This window comes from Equus asinus, chromosome 15 (genome assembly GCF_041296235.1).
Source record: "Equus asinus isolate D_3611 breed Donkey chromosome 15, EquAss-T2T_v2, whole genome shotgun sequence".
In the NCBI taxonomy this organism is placed as follows: Eukaryota; Metazoa; Chordata; class Mammalia; order Perissodactyla; family Equidae; genus Equus; species Equus asinus.
Window position 1 is genome coordinate 49,135,984 of NC_091804.1, and position 26,746 is coordinate 49,162,729.

The 26,746-nt window shown below is 49.9% G+C and overlaps 1 protein-coding gene across 2 annotated transcripts in view; it reads right to left on the minus strand.

Moving 5' to 3' along the window:
• Positions 1-26,746, minus strand: part of TAF4 (TATA-box binding protein associated factor 4) — a 76,000-nt gene that overhangs the window by 23,988 nt on the left and 25,266 nt on the right. For both annotated transcript variants that reach the window (XM_070486203.1, XM_070486204.1), the window contains 4 exons: positions 7,647-7,813; positions 6,094-6,213; positions 2,803-2,922; positions 1,806-1,928 (listed from right to left, as the gene is read on the minus strand). In XM_070486203.1, coding sequence (XP_070342304.1) covers positions 1,806-1,928; positions 2,803-2,922; positions 6,094-6,213; positions 7,647-7,813 — 530 coding nt within the window. The remainder of the gene's footprint in view (positions 1-1,805; positions 1,929-2,802; positions 2,923-6,093; positions 6,214-7,646; positions 7,814-26,746) is intronic.

A 26,746-nucleotide genomic window follows, 5' to 3' on the forward strand; every position in this document is an offset into this window, starting at 1 on the left:
GTGGAAGCCCCGGGCAGGGAGGGCAGGTGTTCCATGGAGAGGAAGCGAGAGCCCAGACAAGAGGGGCACAATTCTGTTCTGGAAACCAAAGCAGGTCTGGTGTGAGGATAGGGAGGGTGAGAGGGGTGACAGGATGGGACATCACAGGGCCACCCTTGAGTTGGAGGCCTTGAGAGGGGAAACACCACCCCAGCCCAGGCCTGCTGACACCAGGACCCTATACAAGGAAAGCAAGCCTGTGCCCGGCCCGCACTCCCTAATTTGGGGTCACCTATTACCAGCAGCCCAGCCCCGTGCTAAGAGACGCCAAATTCAAGGAGGGAACAGCCAGGGCTGTGGAGAACTGATCTAAGAAGGGCAGAAGGGGGCTCTGGTGCCCTGACAAGAGCGTGGGGTAGCGGGGCAGCACCAGCCTCATCTGGGCAGCAAGAAACAGCAAAGTTTTTCAGCAGGGGGTGGGACCCCAGACGAGGGACAGTGGGGGTGAAAAGGAAGGGCACCTAAGTAGAAATTTTCATGAGAAGGTAAAATGGTACAACAAAAACAAACAAACAAAAAGCTGGGAGTTCTTGCTTCTCATGGGAGGTGAGATAATTTTTTAATCTATAAGTGTCCTGAAAACATTTAAGTACATCGTCTGAAGCAATCCTTTGCCTGCAAGGGCGTGACTTCTCTCTTTTCCAGACCAAAAACCATGTGGTCTGTGAGCATGGGGCAGAGCCCTCTCAGCAGAGGACACGCCATCTGCGGGGTGCTGTCCTTCAGCCTGTCGTGTCCATGGCAGCCCCGGGGGTGGGAGGGCCTCCCCCTACACCCTACTCTCAGCTCTGTGCTGGCTGCACTCAGAAGGGAGGCCTGAGGAGCCCCGAGCCAGGGCTGACAAACCCCACCAACAGAAAAACACTCGAAAGGCCAGATGTTAAACCAACCAGGTTTCCTCGACAAAGAAAGAAAAAAGGCAGGAAGGAGGGGACGCTCAGGTTAAAAGAGACATAAAGTCAACTCAGTAGATGGACTGGACTGAATCTCGACTGGAACAAGCTGTCAGAGATGCTGAGAGGGCCTGGGAGGGGTGAACGCTGGCTGCTCTCGAGGCCTCACCCCTTGAGGGCTATGGAGGGAGTCTTGTGTTTGTGCATTGATCACGGCGTGGCGGCTACGTGTGTAAGAAGTGCCCTCATTGCTTAGAGACCAGCGACGAAATATTTACAGGACTGGTGAGGCAGGCAAGGGTGGCAAGGAGGGGATGCAGCAGGTACAAAATTGGATTTGAATTGGCAACTGATGACACCTGCAGATGGGTACTTGGGGGCTCACCCGCCTCTGCTTTCCATTCTGTACAGGTTTACACGTCTCCATTAAAACAGGTAAACAGAGGAGAGAGAGAATCTTTAAAACGTCCTCTATCGGGTGTATTTAAAAGTCACCCCTGTGAGGCTAAGATGACACTTTCAGATGGCAATCAACCAATCTGGAAAAGGAGGTTCCAGAAACATCCTGGAGGCAGGGCCCGCTCTTCGCAGGGCACTCTAGGGGTACACGGGCCGGCAGACGGCAGGGCTGAGGGGAGGCCGGGCGCTGGCCTCGCTGGCAGGGCAACCTCTCTGCCAAGTCCCCAGAACGCCGAGGCTCAAGGCCGAGTCCCCAGCTGGGCCATGCACGCCTCTGGCAGGACTGTCCCTTCACCCACAGCCTGCCCACGCCTTCACGGGCATTCCTCCCTGCCGCCCTGAGCGTCCTCAACGGCCCCACTAACAGCAAACACAACACTTTACAGCAAAGGGCCCAAGAGGAAGTTCTCTTACCAGTAGATTCTGTACTAGTTCTTTCACATTAGCGGCCGTCTCTGTAGACTGTTTACCAGATGAAGCCAGTTTTATTAACGTAGATAGAAAATTTTTACATTTCTTCACGTTTTCCATAGTTTCCTGGATTCAATTTAAAAAGATACAAGTGCAAAGGTCTATAAAAGGCAGATTTTCATCATAGCTTTTGGTTTAACTAAGATATGTCTAGGCATATAAACAACGTGTATTTCTTCTCTAAACTTCTTTCAAGAAAATGCAGTAACTCTCACAGCCTGCTGATGGGAGTATAAACCAGGACATGTGCTCTCAGGACCATTTGACCAACAAAGCAGAGGCCTGCCAAGTTACATCTCCGTTAGCCAGCAATTCTACTTGTAGGCATGGAACTGAGTAAATAACCATGAATGTAAAAAAGATGAATCTGTAAGATGTTCACCATAACGTCGCTTATCATAAAGAAAAACTGATATCTATCTAAATGCATAATAAAAGGAATTAAATTATGACACAGCTGCTAAAGATGATGAAAAAATACTTAGCAAAGAAACGTGAAAAAAGTCATAAAGTGTGATCCACTGGTTCTGAGATTTTCCCATGGAGGGAAACTCCTGGAAGCAGAAGCACAGACGGATGGCACTGGGCTCTACACACAGCAGCGTCCCTGAGTCCACGTGCTCCCCCTTCAGACGCAGCTGTCAGGGCTCCTTCTACCACTGCAGACTTCTGTATGGCCTGCGAGCCTCGCACGGGAAGACAGGGTCCTTCCTGCTGCCCTCAGACCCCACCTCGTCAGGGCCATGACCCAGATTCATCTGCATATCTGGGGCTGGGGCTCCCCGTGCAGGCCTCAAGCAGTTCCTGGGGCCCTGGGAGGAAAGGAGGCGACAGCGTGTGGCCACATGTGGACCAGGCGCCTTGAGCTGCGTTCCTGACCAGCAGGGGGTGGGCTGAGCTGCCCAGGAGGTGGTGAGCGGCGTGGCAAGGCAGCACTCACCGTGGCAGCTGTGGAGGTGGTGGTGGCCCCTGGGACCGTTCGCTGAGGTGTCCCCGTCTGAACAGCCGTGGCCGTCCCGAGGGAAGCTGTCTGGGCAGCACCGCCCAGAACAAGCTGAGGCTGCAAGAATCCAAAACATGAGGTAAATAGAGGCTACGGGGAGACAGCCTTCCTGTCCCTCATAAGAAAATGAGACTTCCCCACCGGACAGGTGTGTGCTGGCGGGACAGGCACCCTCAAGGGACCCACGGAAGGCTCCACGATAAACCATGCCCCTGAGGGCTGCAGTCCTGAGTGCCTGAGGAAGCAATATTTTGCACCTGTAGCAAAAACTAATAGAAATGAAGTCAATTGCTGGAAAGAACCTGGTTGTCAAAAGTCGATCTTAAAAGTCACATGGTGACCAGTATAAATTATCTCTTTTTTTTCTGGTGAGGAAAATTGGCCCCGAGCTAATAACATCTGTTGCCAATCTTCCTCTTTTTTTTTTAACCTCCTCAAAGCCCCAGTACGTAGTTGTATGTCCTAATTGTAGGTCCTCCGAGTTCTCCTATGTGGGATGCCACCTCATTGTGGCTTCAAGAGTGGTGTGTAGGTCTGCACCCAGGATGCAAACCAGCAAACCCCAGGCCGCCAAAGCAGACTGCGCAAATTTACCCACTATGCCACCAGGCCGGCCCCTAAATCATCTCTTAATAACTAAACCAGATCCTATCTCTGGGAAATTAAAAAAACAGAGAAACTACAACTGAAAAACCTATCATCTGGTTTACAGAGAGAAGGCTGGCGACAAGAACGGCAGGACGTCACATCCACGCGACAGCCCTCCCACAGGGATCGGATCAGGTGGGGGTCCCTGGCCCCTCCACTACCAGAACAACCTTGCTTTGCTCTTCAAAAGCAAGTCTCATCAAGAAACATCATGGAAAAGGGGGTTTTTCAGAGCAGACCTGAGAAACCGAAGGGAGTCAGTGTTAGCAGGGAGGGGCTATTTTGCTAAACAAATGCATTTAAGCAAATGAACAGCTACCCATCAATCATAAAGTGGGGCAATTCAAACTGCTGGCTTAGCCAGATTCCCGAGATTTCTATTCTACATGAACAATCACGACACAAATGTTTATTGGGTTTTTTTAATTAGTAGTTTTCCAATTTGTAAATCTAGCCTTCAGCATTTTCTCTCCAATTCTTTAAACGTTACTTTTTTACGACTTGTGAAAGTAAGGGGCAGCATAGGCCCCGAGCGTGACTGCTTCCGCCTGCCCGCCTGCTCCGTTGGGGGCGCTCCAAGGGCACCTGGAGCAGGCAGGCAGCTGCGACCTGCACCCGGCACTTCCGCAGGTCTCTAAGGTTTTCCCAGTTCCCCGGGCTGTGGACACCGTTTCAAGGGCTGTGGACACTGTTTCAAGGGAGGAACGTGAGCTGGCAGAGACTGAGCTGGAAGAGATGATGGGCCTTTTCTTCATAAACTATGTATTCTTTTATTGTAACATTAAGCATGTGTTACTTTTGCAACTAGAAAACATCAAATAAAAAACTTCAAAGGAAGAAAACATAAAAGAACAAACCAAGCAGCCACCTCTAGGTAGCGAGGGGAAGACAGTGGAGCTGCTTCTGGACACCCAGAAATATCCAAGGCTGTCATCCTTTGGGAGTTTTCCTTCACGCCACAATCATGCCTCACATTTACTTCTACTGGTCCAATGAACCCATGTTCCACCCGGACGATACTGAGATTGTGTCTACCTCTTTCATAAGTTTACCTTCCACTAAAATTGACACAAAAACTACCAGCTTCACTACCTTCTCAGAAAAATCACCTTTCACTATAGTATGGAGAATGTGTAGTAGAGTATATAGTCAAGCACAGCGGAGTAAGCACAGTAAAGCATAGGAGAGTACAGCATACTCTAGTGAAGGCACGGCCTTCTACCACAACTGAAACTCAGACTCAACTTGGGCGGAAAGACTCTGTCGCAGGAACGCTCCGGTCTCCTGGGCACAGGCTCCTGACGCACAGACGACCGCTGCTGCAGCTCATCCACTGGGGGCTGCACCGCTCTGTGAGCTGTTTGAAGGGCAGTGTCCCCCACTGCAGACGCCGAAAGGCAAATGCAGACGAGACCCAGAGAGAGTGGAGAGAGCGCGGGGGTGGGGGTGCTCCCCGGCCTCCACAAGCTGCTGCTGCACACCACCTCTCGGCCTCGGTTTCCTCGCTTGGAATGGGAACAGTGCCGACCCGACAGCACTGCGCTGGGGGTTACACATAAATCAGCAATGCATGGAAGCACAGTCCTGGCACGCCGCAGATGCCTAATAAACATGGCTAACACTGTATTTATGACAGGTAACTGAGTATTATGACAGCAAACCCTGCAAGCCGCTAACATGCACTTACGATGGACGCTCACAAACCCTTATGAACGGCGACAGCTCTGAAGCACTTTGCTTCTGGCTGCTGCAAGCTGGCGGCCAGGGCAGGCGCTTCCCTGACCGGGGGTCTCCTCCTCTGTCAAGGGAGGGGCCAGCCTAGCCGGGGCATGGCCCCTCTCCTCAGCTTTAAGACCAGTGGCTGAGCTGTCAGGAGCATCAAAACACGCCAAGGGAGAGTCAGCACCTGCTCTAGAACACTCTCCCTTCCCACAGCTTAAAACACTATTTAAAGAACAAACAAACACACCAACCCCACCAGGGTTGATAGGGAACGCTTCTGGAACCACTTCATTAACTGAAGGTGAAGGACACAGGACACAGGGAGGCAGTGCAGCCTGGCGGCCAGCGTGCAGGCTCCAAGGCTGTGCTGGCTGAGACCAAGAGCAAGTTCTAGAACCTCTCACACCTCACTGGGCAATGCCTCATCAATAAGTGTTGTGAGAATTACACAAATTAACACACATAAGCAGTAAGAAGGGTGCTGGGACTCGATGCTCACACAAGAGCTGCTATCACGATGCATCAATGCGTTTACAGGCAAACAGGCACACGCGCAAACTGTCTACACTATAGACTCTTTCTGCTTCGGAGATGCCTTACAATCAAATATTAATAAGACGACATTTTTAATTATGCTTCTTACATAATGGAGCGCTTTTAAAAGTGCTGCTGGTGTTAAATTCCGTGTGGCTTTAAAGAAAAGGAAGCCTTGCCCACCCTGTGCTGGCAGTCAGATAAAAACACCTTCTTCAGGAGAGCCTTCCTCACTAAACGCCACTTCCACTTCGCATCCACCAGCCAGACTCGAGCAGCCCCGCCTCCGCGTCCAGGATGCCGCCACCCCGAGCCACGTCTCACCTGCACTCCGGGCGAGCGCTGTAATGCTGTGGTGGGCTGTACCGTCGTCTGGGCCTGAGACACTTGTTTAATTATGGTCGTTGGGGTCACCTGCCGTGCAATAATAGGGGTCCCAGGTGCCTGAAAAATAAGTAAGAGTCATCTAAAAGGAGCGACAAGTGAAAGTTAATTCTCCGCCACCCAGTGCACCCCACATCAACCCTTCAACAGGGCAGCGGTCCACTCCAGTGTGTCCACAAGCCCATTCACAACTTTCAATGAAGCCACCCAATTCTAAACTGTTTTACCAAAGTAAAAAGTGTATGATGAAATCTTTAGACTCCTTTAACAAAGTCTACCAAAAATGGTCTTCAAAGAATGCAGATAGCTGGGAAATCAGTTCCGGTGTGGATTTCTGGTGATCCTGCTCACAAGCACGAAAAAAGTGATGAAGGTGATAAGAAGCATATGTCCCCTGGGTCTAAAGACCAGCCCCAGTGCTACAGAAGAGAAGTAAAGGAGACGGTGGCCCAGGCAGCCTGCTGACACCCTAATCCCGGGCAGAAAGACAGCTCAGTCCTGAGCAAGGGGACGCTGAAGCTGGTATGAGAGGAGACTGACAGCAAAAATGCTGACAGTCAGATGGCGACACACACAACCAAGAGTTAAAGTGAAACCACAAATGTCTTACGTCTGCATCTTACTTAACAGAACTCTACAGACTTTGAAAACACTGTTTTGAGCTATTTCAGACATTCAATAAATGGGGAGGTGGGTACTTTGTGAGTCTCTGAGCATATACATGACCTCAGTCGACCATGTAGGGGCCTCAACTCCAGGGGGAACGCTGCTGAAATCACAGGAGAAAAGAGTTCTTAAGATCTTTCTAGTCTCCACTTTAGTTTCTAACTAGCCAACTAGCTCAGAATAGCAGAATTACGGCACCAGAGAGAAAAGCACCAGGAAAGAGAGCGGAAACGTAAGGTGCTGGCACGTGCCCAAACAGAGACGACGAGACTGACAAGGAACGCCGCCTGCTCGGGGAGGGGCACGTCCCAGGCACTCTGCTTCAAGTATCAGAACCTGTCCTCCGGACACAGTCTCAGGGGTCAGGGAACTAACCCCACAAGGCTTAGATATCCGTGCGTGGGAGGAGGGGGACCATTTACCATAATCCTGTAAAGTTCTTATGCGCCTCCCTGATAATAATAGCTGACACTTACTCAGTGCTCACTCTGTTCCACTACTCTCAGCACTTTAAATGTCTTAACTCAGCCCTCATAACAGCCCTACAAGGGACGACTAGGTAGAATCTCTACGTTGCAGAAGAGGAAACTGAGGCACAGGACGGTGAAGTCAAGAGAGAAGGGAAGGGGCCGGGACCCACAGTTTCGCAGTGCATGGGTGCAGGGGCTGACCCCTCAAAGCAGTGCTGTCCTTGACACCAGCGTCAGCTGCCCCAACAGTGGACGACAGGACAGCCCACAGAGGCAGCACGGCCACCCTCCTCAACCCTCAGGGATCCAGCCAGACTCCCCGCAGGTGGGCGTGGTGGGGCGCAGGTGTGCACTCACCTGGACGGTAGAGATCTGGACAGGAGGGGCGCTGGTGGGGGTTGCGGGACGGGGTGCCATGGTGGTCTGAGGCTGGGCCTGGGCATGGGCCTGGGCCTGCATCTGGGCCAAGGCCTGCTGAGGAATCATTAACAACTGCCCATTCTCGCTCCGCACGAGGACCATACCTGGGGATAAAGCAGAGCTGGTGTCAGGAAATACGCCCCACCCCAGACAGCCGATGAAGGCACTGACCCTACCAGAGAGGAGCCTGACAGCTCTGAAAAGAAAAAAGGAGAAGTTGTAAAACATACAAAGTCACTGAACTCTAAACACACTTGCCAGTAAACATAGTACACAGGACGAAAAAACTTCAAAAGGTTTTTTTCATGGAATTCTAATAGCAATTGAGACTTCCTTTTATAAATAAGCCAGGGAGCAAAGCTTCTGCATGCCACACTGCCCCAAGCATGCCACACAGCCACCCCACGCTGGCCTGCATGGCCATGTACCTACTTTCAAGATGAGGAAGACAGGCGCAGGGACCCCGAGGGCCTGGCACAAGTCCCCACAGCCACACACTCTCCCCCACACCGGCTGCCGAGGGCTCACGCTGCCTTGGGCGTGGCCAAGTTCACCACTCGGCAGGTGTCGGGGAGGCGTTGTGGCTGGGGCCTCAGATCTCAAGCAAGTCACTCCATCTCCTGCCCCCACTTCCGTCTCTGGAGGTGGGCAGCATGGCTCTCGACCCCTTCTCTTCTATCCACACGGCTGGCAGGGCCTAAGAGACACAGCACGCCCGACAGCCCTCCTGGGTGCGGGGGCAGTGCTGTGCCCACAGCTGACCTGGGACACCCACAACACAGAGACATAAACACTCAGGGAAAACCACTCGCAATTCACGGTACTTGAGCTAAATCACTGGAATGCAAATCCTATCCTCAGGTTTGGCATTAATCTTAGCTCAAAAACCAGCAACCAATTATATCACAGATTCCATGAGAAACAGGACCTCAGCTGTCTGACCTTTACACTCAATTTCCCATGACACAGCTATGACAGAGCTGCAGAGGACAGCTTCAAACACCATACTCTTCCTCAAGCGTGGCCCCAGCAGACAGCCCAGCGCCGCGCGCATCAGTGAAAAACAGATGGGACGAAAAGGGAGGCATCTCCACATCCACGCTGGCCAAGCCTCGGACGCCCGGAAGCCTGCTGCATTTGCAGCCTTTCCTCCTCCCCTCAAGGCGAGCTACAAACGGTACTCTCAGAAAGGAGACAGCAAACCTGAGAGGCTCCCCTTGGCCATCGCACGGTCACGCCAGGCCTTCCCTCCCAACCAGACAGGAGCTGGAGCGATCAGGGAAGCCTGAGATGTCTTTGAAGCTGCTGGCCCCGGCTCCTTCAACACCCGTCATGATATCAAGAAACAACAGTGAGGCCCCTGCCTGGGTTCACGTCTACAATTCTTGATCCAAAAGAACCACATTCATGCCCACTAAGAGAGCTTCCCTCCAAAACATCCCTTTCTTAAAATAAACCATGCTGAAATCGAAAAAACAAAACAAAACCAAAAACTCAGCTGCTGCAAATAACTCACTGCTGAAATCTCCAAACCCTGGAGCCCGCTAACACGCTGCCAAGAGAAAGGCCCGGAAGGCTCACTGAAACAGACGTCGGCGCCCCGGCAGGTGCCCACTACACTTAGGAAAGGCTTGGCGGGCGGGGGTGCAGCTTGAGTCAGCTATGACCACCAGAGTTGGGTGTAGACCCTCAGGGAATTTGGTACAGCCACCCACCCAGGTCCATGCATGTGCTAGGGACACCAAAAGAGAAAGCTCGGTAAACCCCTCCTGATGCCGTCCTCTCACACCCGACCATTCATTCATCATACTCACTCACCCATTCAGAGGCCCTGCTCCTTCCTCTTGAGAATTCTGAGAAGCCGATACTCAATGCGGCTGAGCGGCCCAGAGCGCACCAGCGGCAGGGCAGTGAGGCCATAAGGCTCCCCCAGCACCTACGCCTAACACCCCGATTTCAAACTTGCTGATGTGGCAGTGGATGTATACACTTTAATTATCAGATGCTTTTTTGCTTAAACAATTACATTTACGGAAATTTAAAGGAATATTTAAATAAATATTCATGAAATAGAGTTGTGGTTAAAATGCCAACAAAGTAAAGGTGTAGGAAAATAGACCGTGCCTGCTGTGCCGTGTGCCTGTGGTGAGGATGACAGCAAGGGAAAGATCCAAGTTCAGCCCAGAAGCGACTGTGTGACCAAGCAGGTGACTTCACCTGGCTCGGGCACTGAAAATGCCTCCAAGTGAGTACAGAAGAGGAAGAGTGAGAAAACCGACCGACGCGACCGGACACACAGGCAGCCAGGATGCTTTCAAAATGACCGACTGAACAGCCGCAATGATGCTCCCACGACCGCGAGCAGCCACGGGCGCCTCAGGCGGAGGAAGTTCACGTGCACACGGCGGCCGGTGCTGTGCTGGGAGAACAGTGTGTCACAGCCACTAATTTGGACAAAAAGAAAAGTCAGACACACGTGACAGCCCAAGACAGAACACCGACTGCTGCGTCACAGGCCGCGTTGTAAGGACGTTACCACAGTTCTGGATCTTGTACACTCTGGTTATAGTCATTCATCACAAACAGAAAGATAAGTGTACAGCTTCTATTCATGCAGAGGCAAAGAAACACAACTTTGTCTCAAAATTTAACTTAATTTAATTTAAATTACAGATGAAAGGTCATGAAAAGGTAATCGCCTGCATTTACAGGCAGCACCACGGCCTGGGGACATCCATCTGGCCCAGCGGCAGGAGGCGACCCCCTCCCAAGCCTCAGTGTGCACAAGGGGCGGCTCAGGGAAGGGATCTACCTTACAGACAGCCACCGAGGCCACGGTTGAGTGACTCCTCCAAGAGCACCTGAAGCAGCCGCCTGGCACACCACAGTGCCTTCCCACACAAACGCACCTAAAACCCACACCACACACGCACCCTGGCAGTTTTGTTTCAATAGTGACCAAGCAGGGCTGTATATGGAGGGCCATACTCATCGGACCCTTCAATGACGGAAGAAGAAGGCCAAGCTTGCCACGGTAAACACAACTTCCATTTCAAAAGACCCTTCGGATTCACCGAATCAGCCCAATGTGGTCAATTCCCAAAGGCAGTTAACAACAAAGACCAGGCCTTGGGCTCTGCCTCCTGACGCAGCCACACCTCCTCGCAGCCACCCTCCCGCCCTCACCCCACAGCGCCCGGCCACCCGGCTCCTTCTGCCCTCACCGTCTCCCCTCTCCTCCACTCAGAACACTGAAACCAAAACCGCCAACTGCACGAACAATCATCAAGACGCAGCCAGACCACGCAGACAGAAACAACTTAGATTTTCCTTTTCAATTATCTTACTCTCTCTCTTAGTATAGAAATAAGTGCTCACGAGAGAAAACTTGAGAAGTGCAGTGACGGACAAGGGAAACAGAAATCTCCTGCAATCCTACCTGCTTTGGTTAATAGGGCTGTGTATTTCTTTCCACTCGCTATCCTACGTGCATATGTACAACATACGTGTTCTGATAACTGTAAAGAAAATGGAGAGCATTTTGTGATATTCAGTTTGGTATTTTCTCGTTTTCACTTCTTGTATCATAAGCATTTTCCGTGTCATTAAACATTCTTCAAAAACATAATTTTCAGTGGCTATATAATATTTCATCCAAAATGTATTTCTAATTTCTTTACTGGTGAAGACAGGCTATTTTCTATTTTTCACTATTGTGAAAGCTCAGGTTTTAAAACTACAACGCATAGTTTCAAGGCTGCACCGACTGGCAGTGACCGAGCCTCCACGTGCCCATTCGTTCGGCAGGACCACGACACCCGCCTGTTGGGAGGCAGGCGCACTTCTGGGGCGGGAAGCGGAGTGTCCAGCAGCCAGAGTCCTCCCGGAGGCCAGCCCCACGAGCTCTGTGGGGCCACATCCCCCCATCCCAGCACTGAGGCAACCACGAGTTAGTTCCTGATGACTGAAGGAAGCCTACCCCGCCTCGAGCACCAGAGTTCAAGATACACTCAAGGGCTCACACCCAGGGTGACAGTCGCTCTGATCCCTTTCATAACAACACTTTTTACTATATTTTTAACCAAAATGTAGGTCAGCCAAAGCCACACTACAAATTAAACGGGGATTTCTCGACTGGCCTGGGAACCTCCACCTGGAAGACATCACTTCGGAGAAAACGCTCTTCAGCAAACCCTGGGGAGTCGGCACCGGGAGCTTTGCACCCCAGCCCCCTGACCTCGCCTGTGACACCCCTTCACACAGGCTTGTCCTTCCACCTTAGCCCAGAGGCTCCCCACCCCGGAGGGGATCTTGCCTGGGAAAATGGCCTGGGCTGCAAGGACACGAGCAAGGAATGGCAGCCCAGGTCAGAGGGACCAGAGCCCTGCCCTCACTCTCACCTCCAAGGGGGTCCCTAGTGCTGTCACCTCTCAGACCTCACTGAGAGTCTGCAAAAATGGTACAAAAGGCAAAGCCCCCCACAATCAAACGTGCAAAATGAACCCATTCCCCCAAACCCCAACGTTGTCACTTAAGAAGCCAAATCAAGACAGGAGTAGAGAAACGCCCCGCCGAGGCGCAGTCTGAAATCCAGCTGGAGAATTCACACTGAGCACCGCGCAGCGCTTCCCAACTGCTCGACAGAGCTTGGGGAGGCTCTGAGGAGGACCGACCGGATGGCCAGGGACCTGGTGGCCCCAGGCTGCAGCTGGCGGAAGGAGGAGCATGGAAGAAGGAGCATCCACCAGGCCAAAGCATGACAAGGCCACCCCGCCTGCCCAGAGGCTCCCCTCCAGCAGGTCCCCAAGCTCTCCAATGGCAGCAGACTCTACAAGATGCCAACACAGGCACTGGTAAGGCTGATTGAATTACGGCCTAAATGTTCCTTTTACTCTTAGCCTTTCACATTACCCCCAAAATGTGACGAAACCTGCAGAGCTGTGACTTCAGCAAACCTGGCAGCGGTGAAGACACGCGAGTGAGCAGGGCCCTGAGTTACTTCTGGCACCACACTCACCCTCCCAAAACCTAAGCACAAGGGAGCGGAGCGCACCACCGCACCAAGCCGTGCAGATGCTGCAGCACTGCCTCTGAAAGGAGCCCGGCTCCCACACAGCCCACAGGAGGCTCAGGGCTGCCCGCCTCCCAGAGCAGCTGGTCAGGGCCACGACCTGCCCGTACTTTAGGGACACCCCTTCTTGCTCTCACCCACAAAACGCACAACTCTGACCATCCTTTCTGATAAACTCTCATTCTTGGCCCCCAAAGTGCCACCAGACAGTGGCACCAGCGAGCATGGACACGACCTTGAGTGTGAAAAGGGGCATGCCGGAACCGGGCGCTTCTCTCCTTCAAGGCTTGTCCTGTCTCTTTAAGCAGGCACCCGAGCGGCAACCGTGTGTGCAGGCGCGTCTCACTTTTAAAACCTGTTTACCACTAAGCCAAATGTTTTCTCTTTCATCTTCACAGGGGCCAATTTAAGACTCAAAGGAAGAACCGCCCAGGAGAAAACGCTGTTGCTGAAGTGCTGGGAGTGCTGACGTCACTGCATTTCTGAATATTTAGTTAAAAATGAAGCTTCAGATCCAAATCATGGTCCAGCATTTGCAGTTCCCTTCACCTCAGATGCTGTTGTAAAATCATAAACTTTTCTTCACCCTAGCATATGCCGAAAACTCAAAAAACTGCTGAAGAAAATTAAGGCAGACCCAAATGCCTGCAGAGATTTACCATATCTTGTTCACAGGTAAGGAAACTCAGCATCATTAAGACATCAACTCTCCCCAAACTGACCTGCAGATGTAACGCAATCCATCAAGGTCCCAGTAGCTTTCTGTGTGGAAACGGACAAGCCAACTCCAAAATTCATACAGAAATGCAAACGTTCCAGAGTAGCCAAAACTACCATGAGAAAGAACAAAGTCAGAAGACCAACACTACCTGAGTCCAAGATTCACAAGAAAGCTACAGTAATCCAGACAGTGTAGGACTGGCCTAACGGGAAACAAGCAGATCAAAGGAACAGAACAGAGGCCAGAAATAGACCCACAAATACATGGACAGCTGCTTCTCAGCAAAGGCACAGAGGCACTTCAGCGGGAGAAGGACAACCTCTCAACATGCGGGGGCATGTGGGTGTCCACATATGGAATCACTGACTTGGATCCATACCTCACACCACACACCAAAATCAACTCAAAACGGATCCTAGACCTAAACTGAAACCCTGAAACTCTAAAACTTCTGGAAGAAAACACAGGAAAAAATCTTTGTGACCTCAGGCTAGGCAAAGATGTTCTAGATATGATACCAGGAACATAATCCGTAAAAGAAGAAATTGATAAACTGGACCTCATCAAAATCAAAAACTTCTGCTCTTCAAAATACACTGCTAAGAGATGAAAAGACAAACCACAGGATGCGAGAAAATCTCTGTAAAGCGTATATCTAATAAAGGTTTGTATCCAGAACATATACAGAATTCTCAAAACTCAATAACAGGAGAACAAGCAACCTAATACAAAAAAATGGGCAACAGGGGCCAGCCCAACCGTGTAGTGGTTAAGCTCGTGTGCTCCACTTTGGCAGCCCAGGGTTTGCCGGTTCGGATCCTGGGCACAGACCTATACACTACTTATCAAGCCACGCTGTGGCAGGCATCCCACATATAAAATGGAGGAAGATGAGCACAGATGTTAGCTCAGGGTCAATCTTCCTCAGCAAAAAGAGAAGGATTGGTGGCAGATGTCAGGTCAGGGCTAATATTCTTCAAAAAAAAATGGGCAACAGATTTGAACAGACACTTCACCAAAAATGATATACAGATGGCAAATAAGCACATGAAAAGATGCTACATCACTAGTCACTAGGGGAATGCAAATTAAATGCATGATGCAATACCATTATACACCCACTAATTGGCCCAAGTAAAGACTGGCCGTCTCGAGTGCCCGCGAGGGTGCGCTGGAAGTGGAGCTCTCCAGTGCTGCTGGTGGGAAGGCATCCTGCAGTTTCTCAAGAAGTTCAACACAGCCTGGCGCAGCCTTCCACTCCTAGGTATACATCCAGGAGGAAGGGAAGAACATACCCTTACAGAGACACTTACAAGAGTTATTCATAGCAGCTTTATCTGTAACAGCCCCAAACTGGTAACAACCCATAAGTACACCAAGAGATGACAGGTCCAACAATGGCTGACACGTCCACAGAATGGCACAGTAAAGAAGGCATGAGCTACCGACACATGGAACCACCTGCATGAATCTCCCATTACAACAGAGTGATCTCTCAGAAACTCTCCTGCCAGGAAGCTCTCGGTGGCTTCCCACGGCTCCTGGGATAAAGCCATCTTCCCTATGGCAGCCTCCAAGCCCCTGAGGGCAGCCCCCACCTCTCTGCAGTCTCACCTCGCAGCATGCAGACGCTAGCCACAGAGCCGCTGCCCACCACAGGACCTCCACCCAGAACCTTCCCTCTTTCCCAATTGCCTCCTAACCCACCTCACCCTCTGGAGCCCACTGAAGCCCGGCATCCTCAGGAGAAGCTGCCCGGCCCTCCCCGGGCGAGCCAGCCTCTCTCCAGCTCTGCCTCGGGCATCTGTCACAGCTGCAATTTGAGAACTGTGCAATCACTCCCTAATGTCTGTGCCCCCTCATGTGAGCTCCCCGCGGGCAGGACTAACTCTGACAGGCGGTCCTCATTGTCTGCACGAAGGAATGAATTCAAGAGAAGCTCAGGAGCCTACAACGTGCCAGCACTTGGGCACACCCTGTGCCCACCCCAGGCCCTCACTTCCCCACATGCTGCGTTTCTCCTCCTTCAGACCACAAAATCCTTCCTCCCACAACTGTCTTCTTCATCCCTGTGTCTTCAGAGCAGGATAAAATGTACTCGCCAAATAAATAACTTTCTGCATTGGTTACTCAAAGACCATTCACCTCACCTTCACAGACATCTAAGTCACAGATTCATTAAACACTGACTATGTGCCACGCACTGGGCCTACGACGGTGGGCACAACTCACTCTACCGATGCGACAGAGATGAGCAGCGGTCAGGAAACACCTGCCCAGCCCCTCTCTCCCGGCTGGTGAGCTGCTCCCCTCCTCTCCCAGGGAGCCTGCCAGGATACGCGACCCGTCTACTCAGTCAGGGACTGTGGCATCTTCCAAGCTGTAACTCCCACGGGCGGGGTTCCGAGCTGAGTGTCACTGTTTCTTAAGGAAGCATGCACGGCCGGCGCTCCCGAGGCTCGGGACCGAGAACCGGCCCTGACGTCCTGGCCTCGGGCGCTCGAAGTGGAGAACGCTCAGAGCGGGGCTCGCGCCGCCGGCTGCACGGGTGGTTTCAGCCCTCGTCCCGCCAGGGCTACTTCCGGCCCCAAAACACCCCCAAATGTTATCTCCTCGAATTCTAAGTACAAGATAACTTTAAATGACTGACACACTTCGGTAAGATTTAGAAATTATCGACATGTGAATGTATCTACATGTAATGTGTAAGGTGCATGCGTACACACGTTTTTGTTAAGCCAGCCCATGCCAGAGGCACAGCCCTGTTACGACTATGACCTGAAGATGCTGACGTCCACCACAGACACCATCCCCCAGGGAGCGGCACATTTAGGACATTGCAGCCACGGAGCACTTGCCTAACGGCTCCATCAGCGTGTGACAGGCACAGGCTCGCACCTATGAACGCCGGCCCCACGTCAGCTCCAGATGAACTGGCTTTCATAAAACTGTCAGCAACAGGAATCTGGGGGAGAGTACACAGGTGTTCACTGTATTAGTCTTTTCTCTAAGTTTGAAATTTTTCAAAATAAAAACTGGAGGTGGGAAATGCTTTGCTATCTAGAGATGCAAATCTAGTGAACTGAGCTTTGCTGGGGGGAGCAGAGAGGACAAGGGCAAGGTAAACAGATGTGTTCCCAGGAACTCTGACCCGAGCCCCCGCAGCAGGCACCCTGCTACCTTCATACCTGACAGACACACACTCCCAGTCAGTCCCCGCACACCTGCTCCTGGCCTCCAGGCACGGACACACAACAGATGACCGACAGGGGCCAGGGGCCAGCCCAGGGGCTGGACAAGGGGGGAGAACAGAGCACTGTGGGGCGCAGGCACATACAGATGCAGTAGGCATGCAGGTGGAGGGCGGGGCAGGAGAGCTGAGGGAAGGCGACCGCGACAGCACACACATGGCCAGCACCGGACGCGCCAGCGAGCAGCGCTGCGGGCCCAAGGAGTGAGGACCAGGGGAGGCCTCTGGGAAACACCCATCACACCTCCAAGGGCCAGGAGAGAGCAGCCTGTACGCCGGACAGTGCGTCAGCAGCCAGAGTTTCACATCCCTTCAGCTGAACAGATGCAGCAAGTAGCATTAACGTCACAGATGGTATGTGATCCAAAAACTACCGAGCGTAGCATTTTACATAAAAGTCTAACACCAACTTAGACTTGCTTTACGGTGTAAGTAGACACATGCTTTAAAACAGCCCTGAAATGTTAAAGTGATTTTCCAGTCATTTAATAAAACCCAGCAATAAAAACTCCCCTGCCTAGCAGTGTGCATTATGACTTTTTCTTAAAAATCGCCATTCCATGGCCCGTTTGTGCCCTGGCTCCGTGACGGGTGGTCTGGAGCGAGCCTCCCTCTGGGGGGAGCACTGGGAGCCACTCCTTATGCTCCGCTGTCACCTCGGTAGGGCAAGCTCAGCCAGCTTAATGGAAAATTAGTCAATAGCAAAACTGCCCTTTATCTGATGCTCAGAGAAGAGAAAACTAATTCTAACCACACTCCTCAGGCCAGCTGCAAACACAGCCCACCAGGGCGAGGGCAAGGGCCAAGGCCAAGGCGGGAGTAGCCGCGGCCAGAGCTACACCTGCCGATGCAGGCGACGGGAGGCGCTGATTTACTGTGCCACCAACGCCTTCGAACGCTACAGATTAGAAAATATACCTCATGTTAGATTAAAACAAAACCCCACAAAGCCCTCAGATGGCCAGGTCTCTCCTGTCTTCCTCCCGCCTTCAAGTCGGGCCTCCCACCACTTGGCCTGGCAAACCGTTGCCCAGCAGGTACCAGTCCACGTCTGGAGCAGAGAACAGCCTAAGCGTCAGGCCCCTACGCCTGATCTCTGAGCCTCCTCACTCGACACAGCCACTTTCAAAGTCTTGCTGAAACTTAGACAGTACGTGTCCTCTCGAACTCCTTAGACGCTATGTTTAAGAACTCACTACCATGTGCACGCATGCACACATGCATGCACACGGGCAAATCCCCTGGCAGAACTGTTCCCCACAGGATGGACTGGAGAATGAGAATGAGGCCGGGGGGGTGGCGGGGTGGGAGCAGAGGTGTCTTTCCCTACATCAAACATTTTCAGACAGGTTGAAATTTTGTAATGAACAGGTTTAGAGTACAGTTTCTGAAAACAAAATTTTGCCCAAAAATTTGACTAAGTTGCTAGTAACCACACCTGTCTTATCTACTTTAAAAATTGGCCTTGGATCATAATCTTAATTAAAAAAAAAAAAATTGGCCTTGGGCCGGCCCGGTGGCCCAGCGGTTAAGTGCACACATTCTGCTTCAGCGGCCCAGGGTTCGCAGGTTCAGATCCCGGGTGCAGACATGGTACCACTTGGCACGCCATGCTGTGGCAGGCGTCCCACATATAAAGTAGAGGAAGATGGGCACAGATGTTAGCTCAGGGCCAGTCCTCCTCAGAAAAAGAGGAGGATTGGCAGCAGTTAGTTCAGGGCCAGTATTCCTAAAAAATAAAAAAAAAATTGGCCAAAAAACATATCAAGCAATTCCCAAAAGCAACACAAAGGGCCAGCAACAGCAAAGATGCCCGACCTCATGACGAGGCAAGAGTCTCGATGAGGTGGCAGTTTCCACGTGCCACACAAGCACAGGGTTTGCTCAGTGTCTATCATCCACCCTGCAGAGTGGGGCAGTGCACACACGCCTGGGAGGGTCTTTTTTGGCAGCACCAGTGTTGCCGCACATGTCCGTTGACCCAGTGACTGCAGTTCTGGGTCTGTGTGCAGTGGGACACTCGCCCAGCAGCGGACGGGGGGAGGCCAACTGGCCACAGCCACACCACAGACACCACGCACCAGCAAAAAGGACGCAGTCTACCTGTGTGCTGGCGGGGACACGTGTTCTTGATGTGAAAAGACAACTGCAGAACAACACACGTGACCAACTTACGTAAAAGTCACATGTGCATGCTGAGCTACGTACTTAAGAGATGAAAAAATATGGTCAAGATGCACCTAAGTGTGTCTGTGTCCCACGAGAAGATGCATAGTGTTTATAGTTCTTTAAATTGGCATTAGGAACGCTTTGCCACTTAAACGAAATCACAAAAAGAAAAACAGTCCCACCAAGTGCTGGATGACAGGATGTCAGGAAGGTCACGGCCCACAGGTTCTGAAGACCCCTCAAACCTCTGGGCCCATTTCTACCTCCCTCCTCCCCCAGGTCCACCACCAAGGGGTGCCACCTGTGTGGCCCAAGGTTGCCAAGACTGCCCCTCGGCCCATGTACTGTCCCCATTCCTGTCCCCGAGGCTGTACACACTGTCCCGTTACAGTCGCCACGGCCGAGTGCTCTCTTGCACATACCCTCCAGGCCGAGGTACTCTCTCCCGTGGACATCTGCCCACCCCTGGTCCTGGACACTCCATTCTGCCTCGTGTGTCCCAGGGGGGCCAGGGCCTCGCACTTAATGAACACTGAAAGGACGGGCCTACGTGCCCCACTCTGCAAGCTCAGGGCTCTGTGGCTCTAAGTACCTCGTCCCATCTCGCTGCTTTTCTGGAAGGCGTAGGGAAAACACTGCCCCAGAAAAGACGTGGCTGGCTCCCCTGCCAACAGGTGCAACAGAGGACATGGTCTCTCTGAGCGAGAGCCAGGCTCCCCCTCCAACCCCACGGCCACACAGTCCTGGCCCGGGGCTGCTCTGGACCTCACACTCACATGGGGCAGCAGCCCCTCACTTTGTGGTGTCCGTGCATCTGCCTGAGCACACTTCGCCTGAGGCCCTCATTCCTGCTTGTAAATACAACAACAGGAAACCACTTCCGTGATCTCCTGCAGGTTTTTCTTTGCATCTCCGGAGAAACGCCTCTGTTGGAAACACCTCAGGCCCTGGTGCCACTCCTGCCTTCTCTTCCGTCCATCCTTTAACCAACACCGGTTTCTCATTTTCTCTCATCTTCAAAACCCTGAAACCCAAAGCCCTCAGAGGCTTCCCCGCTTCCTTCCCGGGAGCCCTGGACCCACAGCCAAGGTGGCTGAGGGTGAGGGTTTGGGGCATCCAAACCCCCACCCTCCCAGCACCAAAGCCAGTGGCCCGGACCCTGCAAATCAGCTGCCGGGGAGGCCCTGCACGAGGCCAGCCAGCACACTAGCAGGGCTTAGTAAACCTCCCTTCAACTTTCCTGGACTCTTAGCATAACGCCTGAGCACAGTTAACTCTCGTTCTTATGTCCAAAGTCCTAAATATTCTGCACTAACAGAGAACTTTTATCCAATCACAATTTTAATGTGTTCTCTTTCATTTGCAGATTCTGCATTCCGCTCAGACAATACTCTGGTGTCCCTTTGCCTGGACTGGTAGAAGCTCCATTCCCAGTTTGTGCCCATGCCACCCCCCAGCAACTGAGCAGACCCCCAAGGGGGCACTCTGCACTTGACCTCAGCTCCATCTTATCTTCCCTTTATCTTCCCTTTCCCCCAACTTTCTTGTAAACTTCTCTTCTCATAGTATGAGTATTTTTGTCATTCACCCAAAGTTCTTTCTAGATTAAGAAAAGAAGAACAAGCAAGCAAACACTCCTACCAAAACCTTGGGCAGGCAGCCCGGAAGCAGGTGCCCAAAGAACCCACCACTCTCCACAAAGCTACAGCGTGTCCAGAGCCCCAAGTGAGCTCCGGAAACAGGACAGGTGGATCAGCATGAACACCAAGGCAAAGAATGCACAGGATGCTCTGGAGGAATGTTCTGGACTTTTTCAAGATCAATAAGCAGAGACAAAAGAACTCTCCTTTCAGTCATCCACAATGGCACTCTGCTCAGCAAGCTCTGCTTCCTCGGATGGGTCAGAATCCTGTTCTCTAACCTAAAATCCACAGGTCTGTCCAGAGTGAGACAAACATCTCTACCCTCTCACATGTCCGGCTGGCTAGTCAGCTGGTATTTATTAGCCAAAGGGTCAGAAAAGAGGGACCAACCTGAAAGCGTCAAAGGCAAGAAGAGCATCTCGCTGCTCCAGACAGGGCCAGTCCACACCGCAGAGGGCGAGGCTCCAGAAGCCAGGCTGGAGGGCCATCTGGGGCCTGGGTCTGCAGCAGCTTAAACTAAACTCCAAGTGTCCTGCTTGTTTTGAAAACGTTTTAAACAGTGCTAACCCTGTGCACAATTTCAAGGAAACTGAGGTCAGGCAGCAGACACTACGCACCTTACGTGATTTATAGCAGAACTTCAACTCTCTGGCAACCTCACTTATCACAACATCCCTGAGAGGAAGTAGCAAAACGAGGGGCTCTGAGGAGCCGAAGTGCACTCATTCATTCCTTCAGTCAGTCAGTAAACACTCCCTGAGGACCTACTATGTGCAAGCACCAACAAAAACCAGAAACACACAGCAACGCTGCAGCGTCTCCCGGAGCTTCTTACACGCTGGAGAAGGCAGGCACTAGCCTATGACCCCTGGTATCCAATCAATGCCACACTCAATCGATGCTATTGGCGCGCATCTGCAGTCTGTGCTACGAAGGACAGCTGCTCAGCTCTGTAAGAGCACACACTTCTTGACCTGATCTGAGGGGCCTGACTGGTTTCCCAAATGAAGCAACACCAAAAGGACACAAGGAGAGTTGGGACTGGCTGTTGGGAGGAGTGAGGGAGGGTGTCCCCATTCCCGCACAGTGGGCAAGGACACACTGAGGAGCCAGCTGGAAATAGGAAAGGTTCAGAGGGCTAGGTTCAAGCACAGGAGAGCGAGGCCCCAGGAGAGAGGCTCCGCGGCCGCGGGGCAGGAGGGGGCGTGGCCCCAGGAGAGAGGCTCCGCGGCCGCGGGGCAGGAGGGGGCGTGGCCCCAGGAGAGAGGCTCCGCGGCCGCGGGGCAGGAGGGGGCGTGGCCCCAGGAGAGAGGCTCCGCGGCCGCGGGGCAGGAGGGGGCGTGGCACCGGCAGCAGGTGTGCGCTCATAGGGAGGGGAAGCCCGGGGCTCCTTGCTGGCTCCGGCACTCTCCAGGAATTACAGGGGCGCAGCAGCAGAAGCCAGAGGACAACCAAGGAGAGGGAAGGCGGGAGAAGGAGCAGCCGGCAATGCCATTCCGTTTTAAATACCATGAAGGCAAGTCCCACAGCTGCAGAAAAAGCATTTGATAAACTCAACATCCACTCATAACTAAAAAACAAATCAAATATCCCTTGCCAAAAAAAGCAAACAACTTTAGCAAACTAGCAATGGGAAGGAACTTAACTTGGAGAAAGGAATCTACAAACCAAGGGTAAATCATTAGAGATGTTTCCTTTGAAATCAGGAACGATTCAAGAATGTTGGTCATCACCCCCTCTACCCAACACCACACCAAACATCCCAGCAAGCCCGGTGAACCAGACGGCAGGCGGGGCGCAGCAGCATGAGGGTCTGAATGAGACAAAATTATCATTAATGGCAGAGAAGAGGATTCTCTACATATAACATCCAGAAAATCCCACAGACGTGTTTTAATGAAAGAAAATAATGAAAACAGAGTTAGACAAGACGCTAGACACAAAATCAACATCCAAACTTCAACTGTAATTCAACACGCCATCGACAAAGAATTAGGAAATGTCATTTTTTTAAAAAACTACTATTTCCAATAGCAGCAATAAACTTAAGAGTGTCCCAGAATGAATCTAACAAAAATATGTGCAAGACACAGATGGAAAAATATACACAAAATTTGAGAGAGATTACAGAAGACCTAGATAGAGTGATATATCATATTTGTGGATAGGCACACATTGTACTGTAGCTATCAGTTCTCCCCAAACTGACCCATAGATGAATATAATTCCAATCAAAATAACCTACAGGGACTTCCATGGGCCTCAAAAAGCCAATTCTAAAATTTATAAGCAAGATCAAAATACCAAGACTAGCACAGACAATTCTCAGGAAGAACCAAGTGGTGTAGCGGCCCCAGAAGATACTAGGAGTCAGCACGAAGCTATTTCTTTAAGGTCCTGATGAAAAGACAAACAAATAAGCCAAGCGAAAACTATTAGGAGCCCAGAAATAGACCTCTACATAATATGAAACCTGAAATATTAAAGAGAGGACATGCAGATCAGTGAGATAAGGAAGGGCCACTCAAATAAATAGTACCAGGACAACTGCTGATCCAAACGAGAGAAAAATGAAAATGGGGAGCCGGCCCAGTGGCGCAGTGGTTAAGTTTGCACACTCCACTTTGGTGGCCCAGGGTTTCGCCAGTTCGGATCCTGGGCGCGGACGTGGCACCGCTCATCAGGCCATGCTGAGGCGGCATCCCACATGCCACAACTAGAAGGATCCACAACTAAAAATATACAACTATGTACCAGGGGGCTTTGGGGAGAAAAAGGAAAAATAAAATATTTTAAAAAAAAGAAATGTTGTGGCAGCATCCCACATATAAAAAAAGGGGAAAATTGGCACAGGTGTTAGCTCAGGGACAATCTCCCTCAAGGAAAAAAAAAAAAAGAAAAGAAAATGAAAATGGAACTCTAACACACCATACACAAGTCCAATTCCAGGAGAATTAAAGACATAAAAGTGGAAGCAAATTCTAAAATTTTAGAAGAAAATACAGGAGAATAACCCTGTAACCTTAAGGTTTAAAATAACTTTTTAAACACGGCTCTCAAAGGTGTTTATGATAAAGAAAAAGATAAATTCAACTACATTAAAATCAAGAACTCCCATTCATCAGAAGATACCATGAAGCTAGAGAAAAGACCAGCCATAAACTGGAAGATAGTGGACATATGTATTATCTATAAAGGAACCATAAGCAGAAAATAGATAGAATTCCTACAAATTAATAAGAGACAATTCAAAAGAAAACTGAGCAAAAAGACAGGGCCAGCCTGGTGGCACAGCAGTTAAGCTTGCACATTCCACTTTGACAGCCCAGGGTTCACCGGTTCAGATCCCAGGTATGGACCTATGCACCACTTGTCAAGCCACGGTGTGGGAAGCGTCCCACATATAAAGTAGAGGAAGACGGGCACAGATGTTAGCTCAGGGCCAGTCTTCCTCAGCAAAAAGAAGAGGATTGGCAGCAGATGTTAGCTCAGGGCTAATCTTCCTCAGAAAGAAAGAAAAGAAAAGAAAACAGGGCAAAAAGACACAGACATCTCACAGAAGGATACTCACAAACAGAAGTAAGCGTACAAAATGATGTCACCTTCCTCAATATTAAAGGAAAAGGAAATGAAAACTAAAACAATCCTGTGATGGCATTTTACACTAGGTTTGAAGAACTGAAAAGTCTAACAACAGCAAGTGCTGTCAGGGACGTAAACAATGGAGCTCCGCTGGCAGGCAGAAGCTTCCAGGTAAACTGTGGCCATCGGCATCACTCATGCACCAAAACCAGACGGCAACGCTGCAAGACAAGAAAACGCTACACCAACAGCCCTCATGAAGTCAAAACTTCAGCAACTCAAAAGCAACAGCATACAAAAGCATAATACATCATGACCATGTGAGTTTTATCAAGGCAAGCACCATGACTCAACATTCAAAATTAAATCAATGTAACTTAACAAACTAAAAAAAATCCACAGAAGCATCTCAATTCATGAAGAAAGGCATTTGACAAAACTAAACATCTATTCATGACAAAAATTCTCCCCCAACTAGGAATGGAAGGGAATTCCTCAACCTAAGAAAGGGCATCTATGAAAATCCTACATATAACATCATGCAGTTAATGGAAAGAGTCGAATGCAATCCTCCCAAGACCACAGACAAGGCGAGAATGTCCCTTCCCATTGCTTCTATTCAACGTCACACTGCAGGTTCCAGCCGGTGCAACAGAGGAAAGACAAGAAATAAGAAACAAAACACACACAGATCAGAAAGGAAAAGGTAAACCTCTCTTTATTGCAGACAATACGGTTGTCTGTGTAGAAAATCCCAAGAAATGTACAAAATTGCTACAAGAACTAATATATGAGTTATTAGGCCAGGTCACAGGATATAAGGTCAATACTTAAAAAGCAACCGTATTTCTAAATACTAGCAACAAATAATTGGAAATTGTAACTTTTAAAAGTACCATTTACATAGCATAAAAACATGAACAATTAAAGATATATTTAACAAAACATTAAGGACATAAACACTGAAAACTATGAAACGATGTTAAGAGAAATTTTGAAAGACTTAAATAAGCAGAGAGGTATACCATGTTCATGGATCAGAAAACACTATTGTTAAGATGTCAATTATCATAAATATGATTTATACATTAAACACAATTGCAGGCAAGATATCAGAAGACTTTTTTGTAGAAACTGACAAGCTGCTTCTAAAACTTACTTACATGGAAATGCAAAGGACCCAAACAGCCCCAAACATTTATGAAAAAACACAGCAGTTAAAGGGTTCCTGCTACCTCAGTTCAAGACCTACTACGATGGCGCTACACTAGTGGAGCAGCACTGTGTTCATAAGGACAGACACACAGAGGGATGGGACAGAACACAGTCCAGAAACAAAGTCCACAGGTACACAGTCAGCTGACTTTCAATAAAAGTGGCAGGACAATTCAACGGAGAAAGGAAGAGCTCTTCAACAAATGGGCTGGAACAATTGGATGTTCTACGGGGGGTAAAATGAATCTCAACCCCTACCTTACAACTATCCCAAAATTAACTTGAAGTGGATCGAGTAGGAGCTAACACCATAAAAATTCTAGAAGAATACATGAGAGAAAATCCTTGTGCCTTGGGTTAGGCAAAAATCTCATAAATATTTCTTTAAAATAATTTAAATATTTAAAAACTTCTTTGATAAGACACAACATGAATTCTGAAAGAAGGAGTTGATAAACAGGACTTCATGAAAATTGAAAACTTGCTCTCTGCGATACCCTTAGGTAAATGAAAAGGCCAACAGAGACTAAGAGAAAATATTTATGAAACAATTTTATCCGATAAAGGACTTGTATCTAGAATATATTTTTAAAAATCCTACAAAATCAGTAACAAAATGAACAACCCAATTAAAAAACACAAACAAAAGATCTGAATGGGCTCTTCACAAAAGATATGCAAATGCAAATAAGCACATGAACAGATGCTCAACATCATCAGTCATCAGGGAAATGCAAAGGAAAACCACAACAGGATAGTGTTACACACCCATGAAAATGACGAAAATTAAAAAGACTGACCATATTAACTTTCGGCAAGGATTTGAAACAACCATACACACTGCTGGTGGGAATGCAAAATAGTACAGCCACTTTGGAAAACAGCTTGGCAGTTTAAAAAGTCAAATATTCACTTACCACATCCAACAAGCCCACTCCTAGGGACCTCCCCAAGAGAAATGAAAACTTATGTCCATACAAAGACTCATATGGAATGTTTAAAGAAGTATTATTCATAATAGCCAAAAGCTGGAAACAACCCAAATATCTACCAACCGGTAACTAGATGAATGAAACGCAGTTTATATGCATAGCACGGAACACTACTCTACAACAGAAAGGAACGAATCAGTGATACATGCAACACTTTGGATAAATCTCCAAAGTATTCTGCTAAGTGAAAGAAGCCAGACATAAAAGACTCTATTGTATAATTTCATTTACATAAAATTCTAGAAAAGGCAAAATCATAGTGACAGAGCAGATCAGTGGCTGCCAGGGGAGGAGGGTGGGGGAGGGGCCAACTACCGAGGGACTCCTCTCCATCTTGACTGTGCTGACGGTTACAGGATTTAAGTGTCTGTTACAACTCATAGAACTATACAAT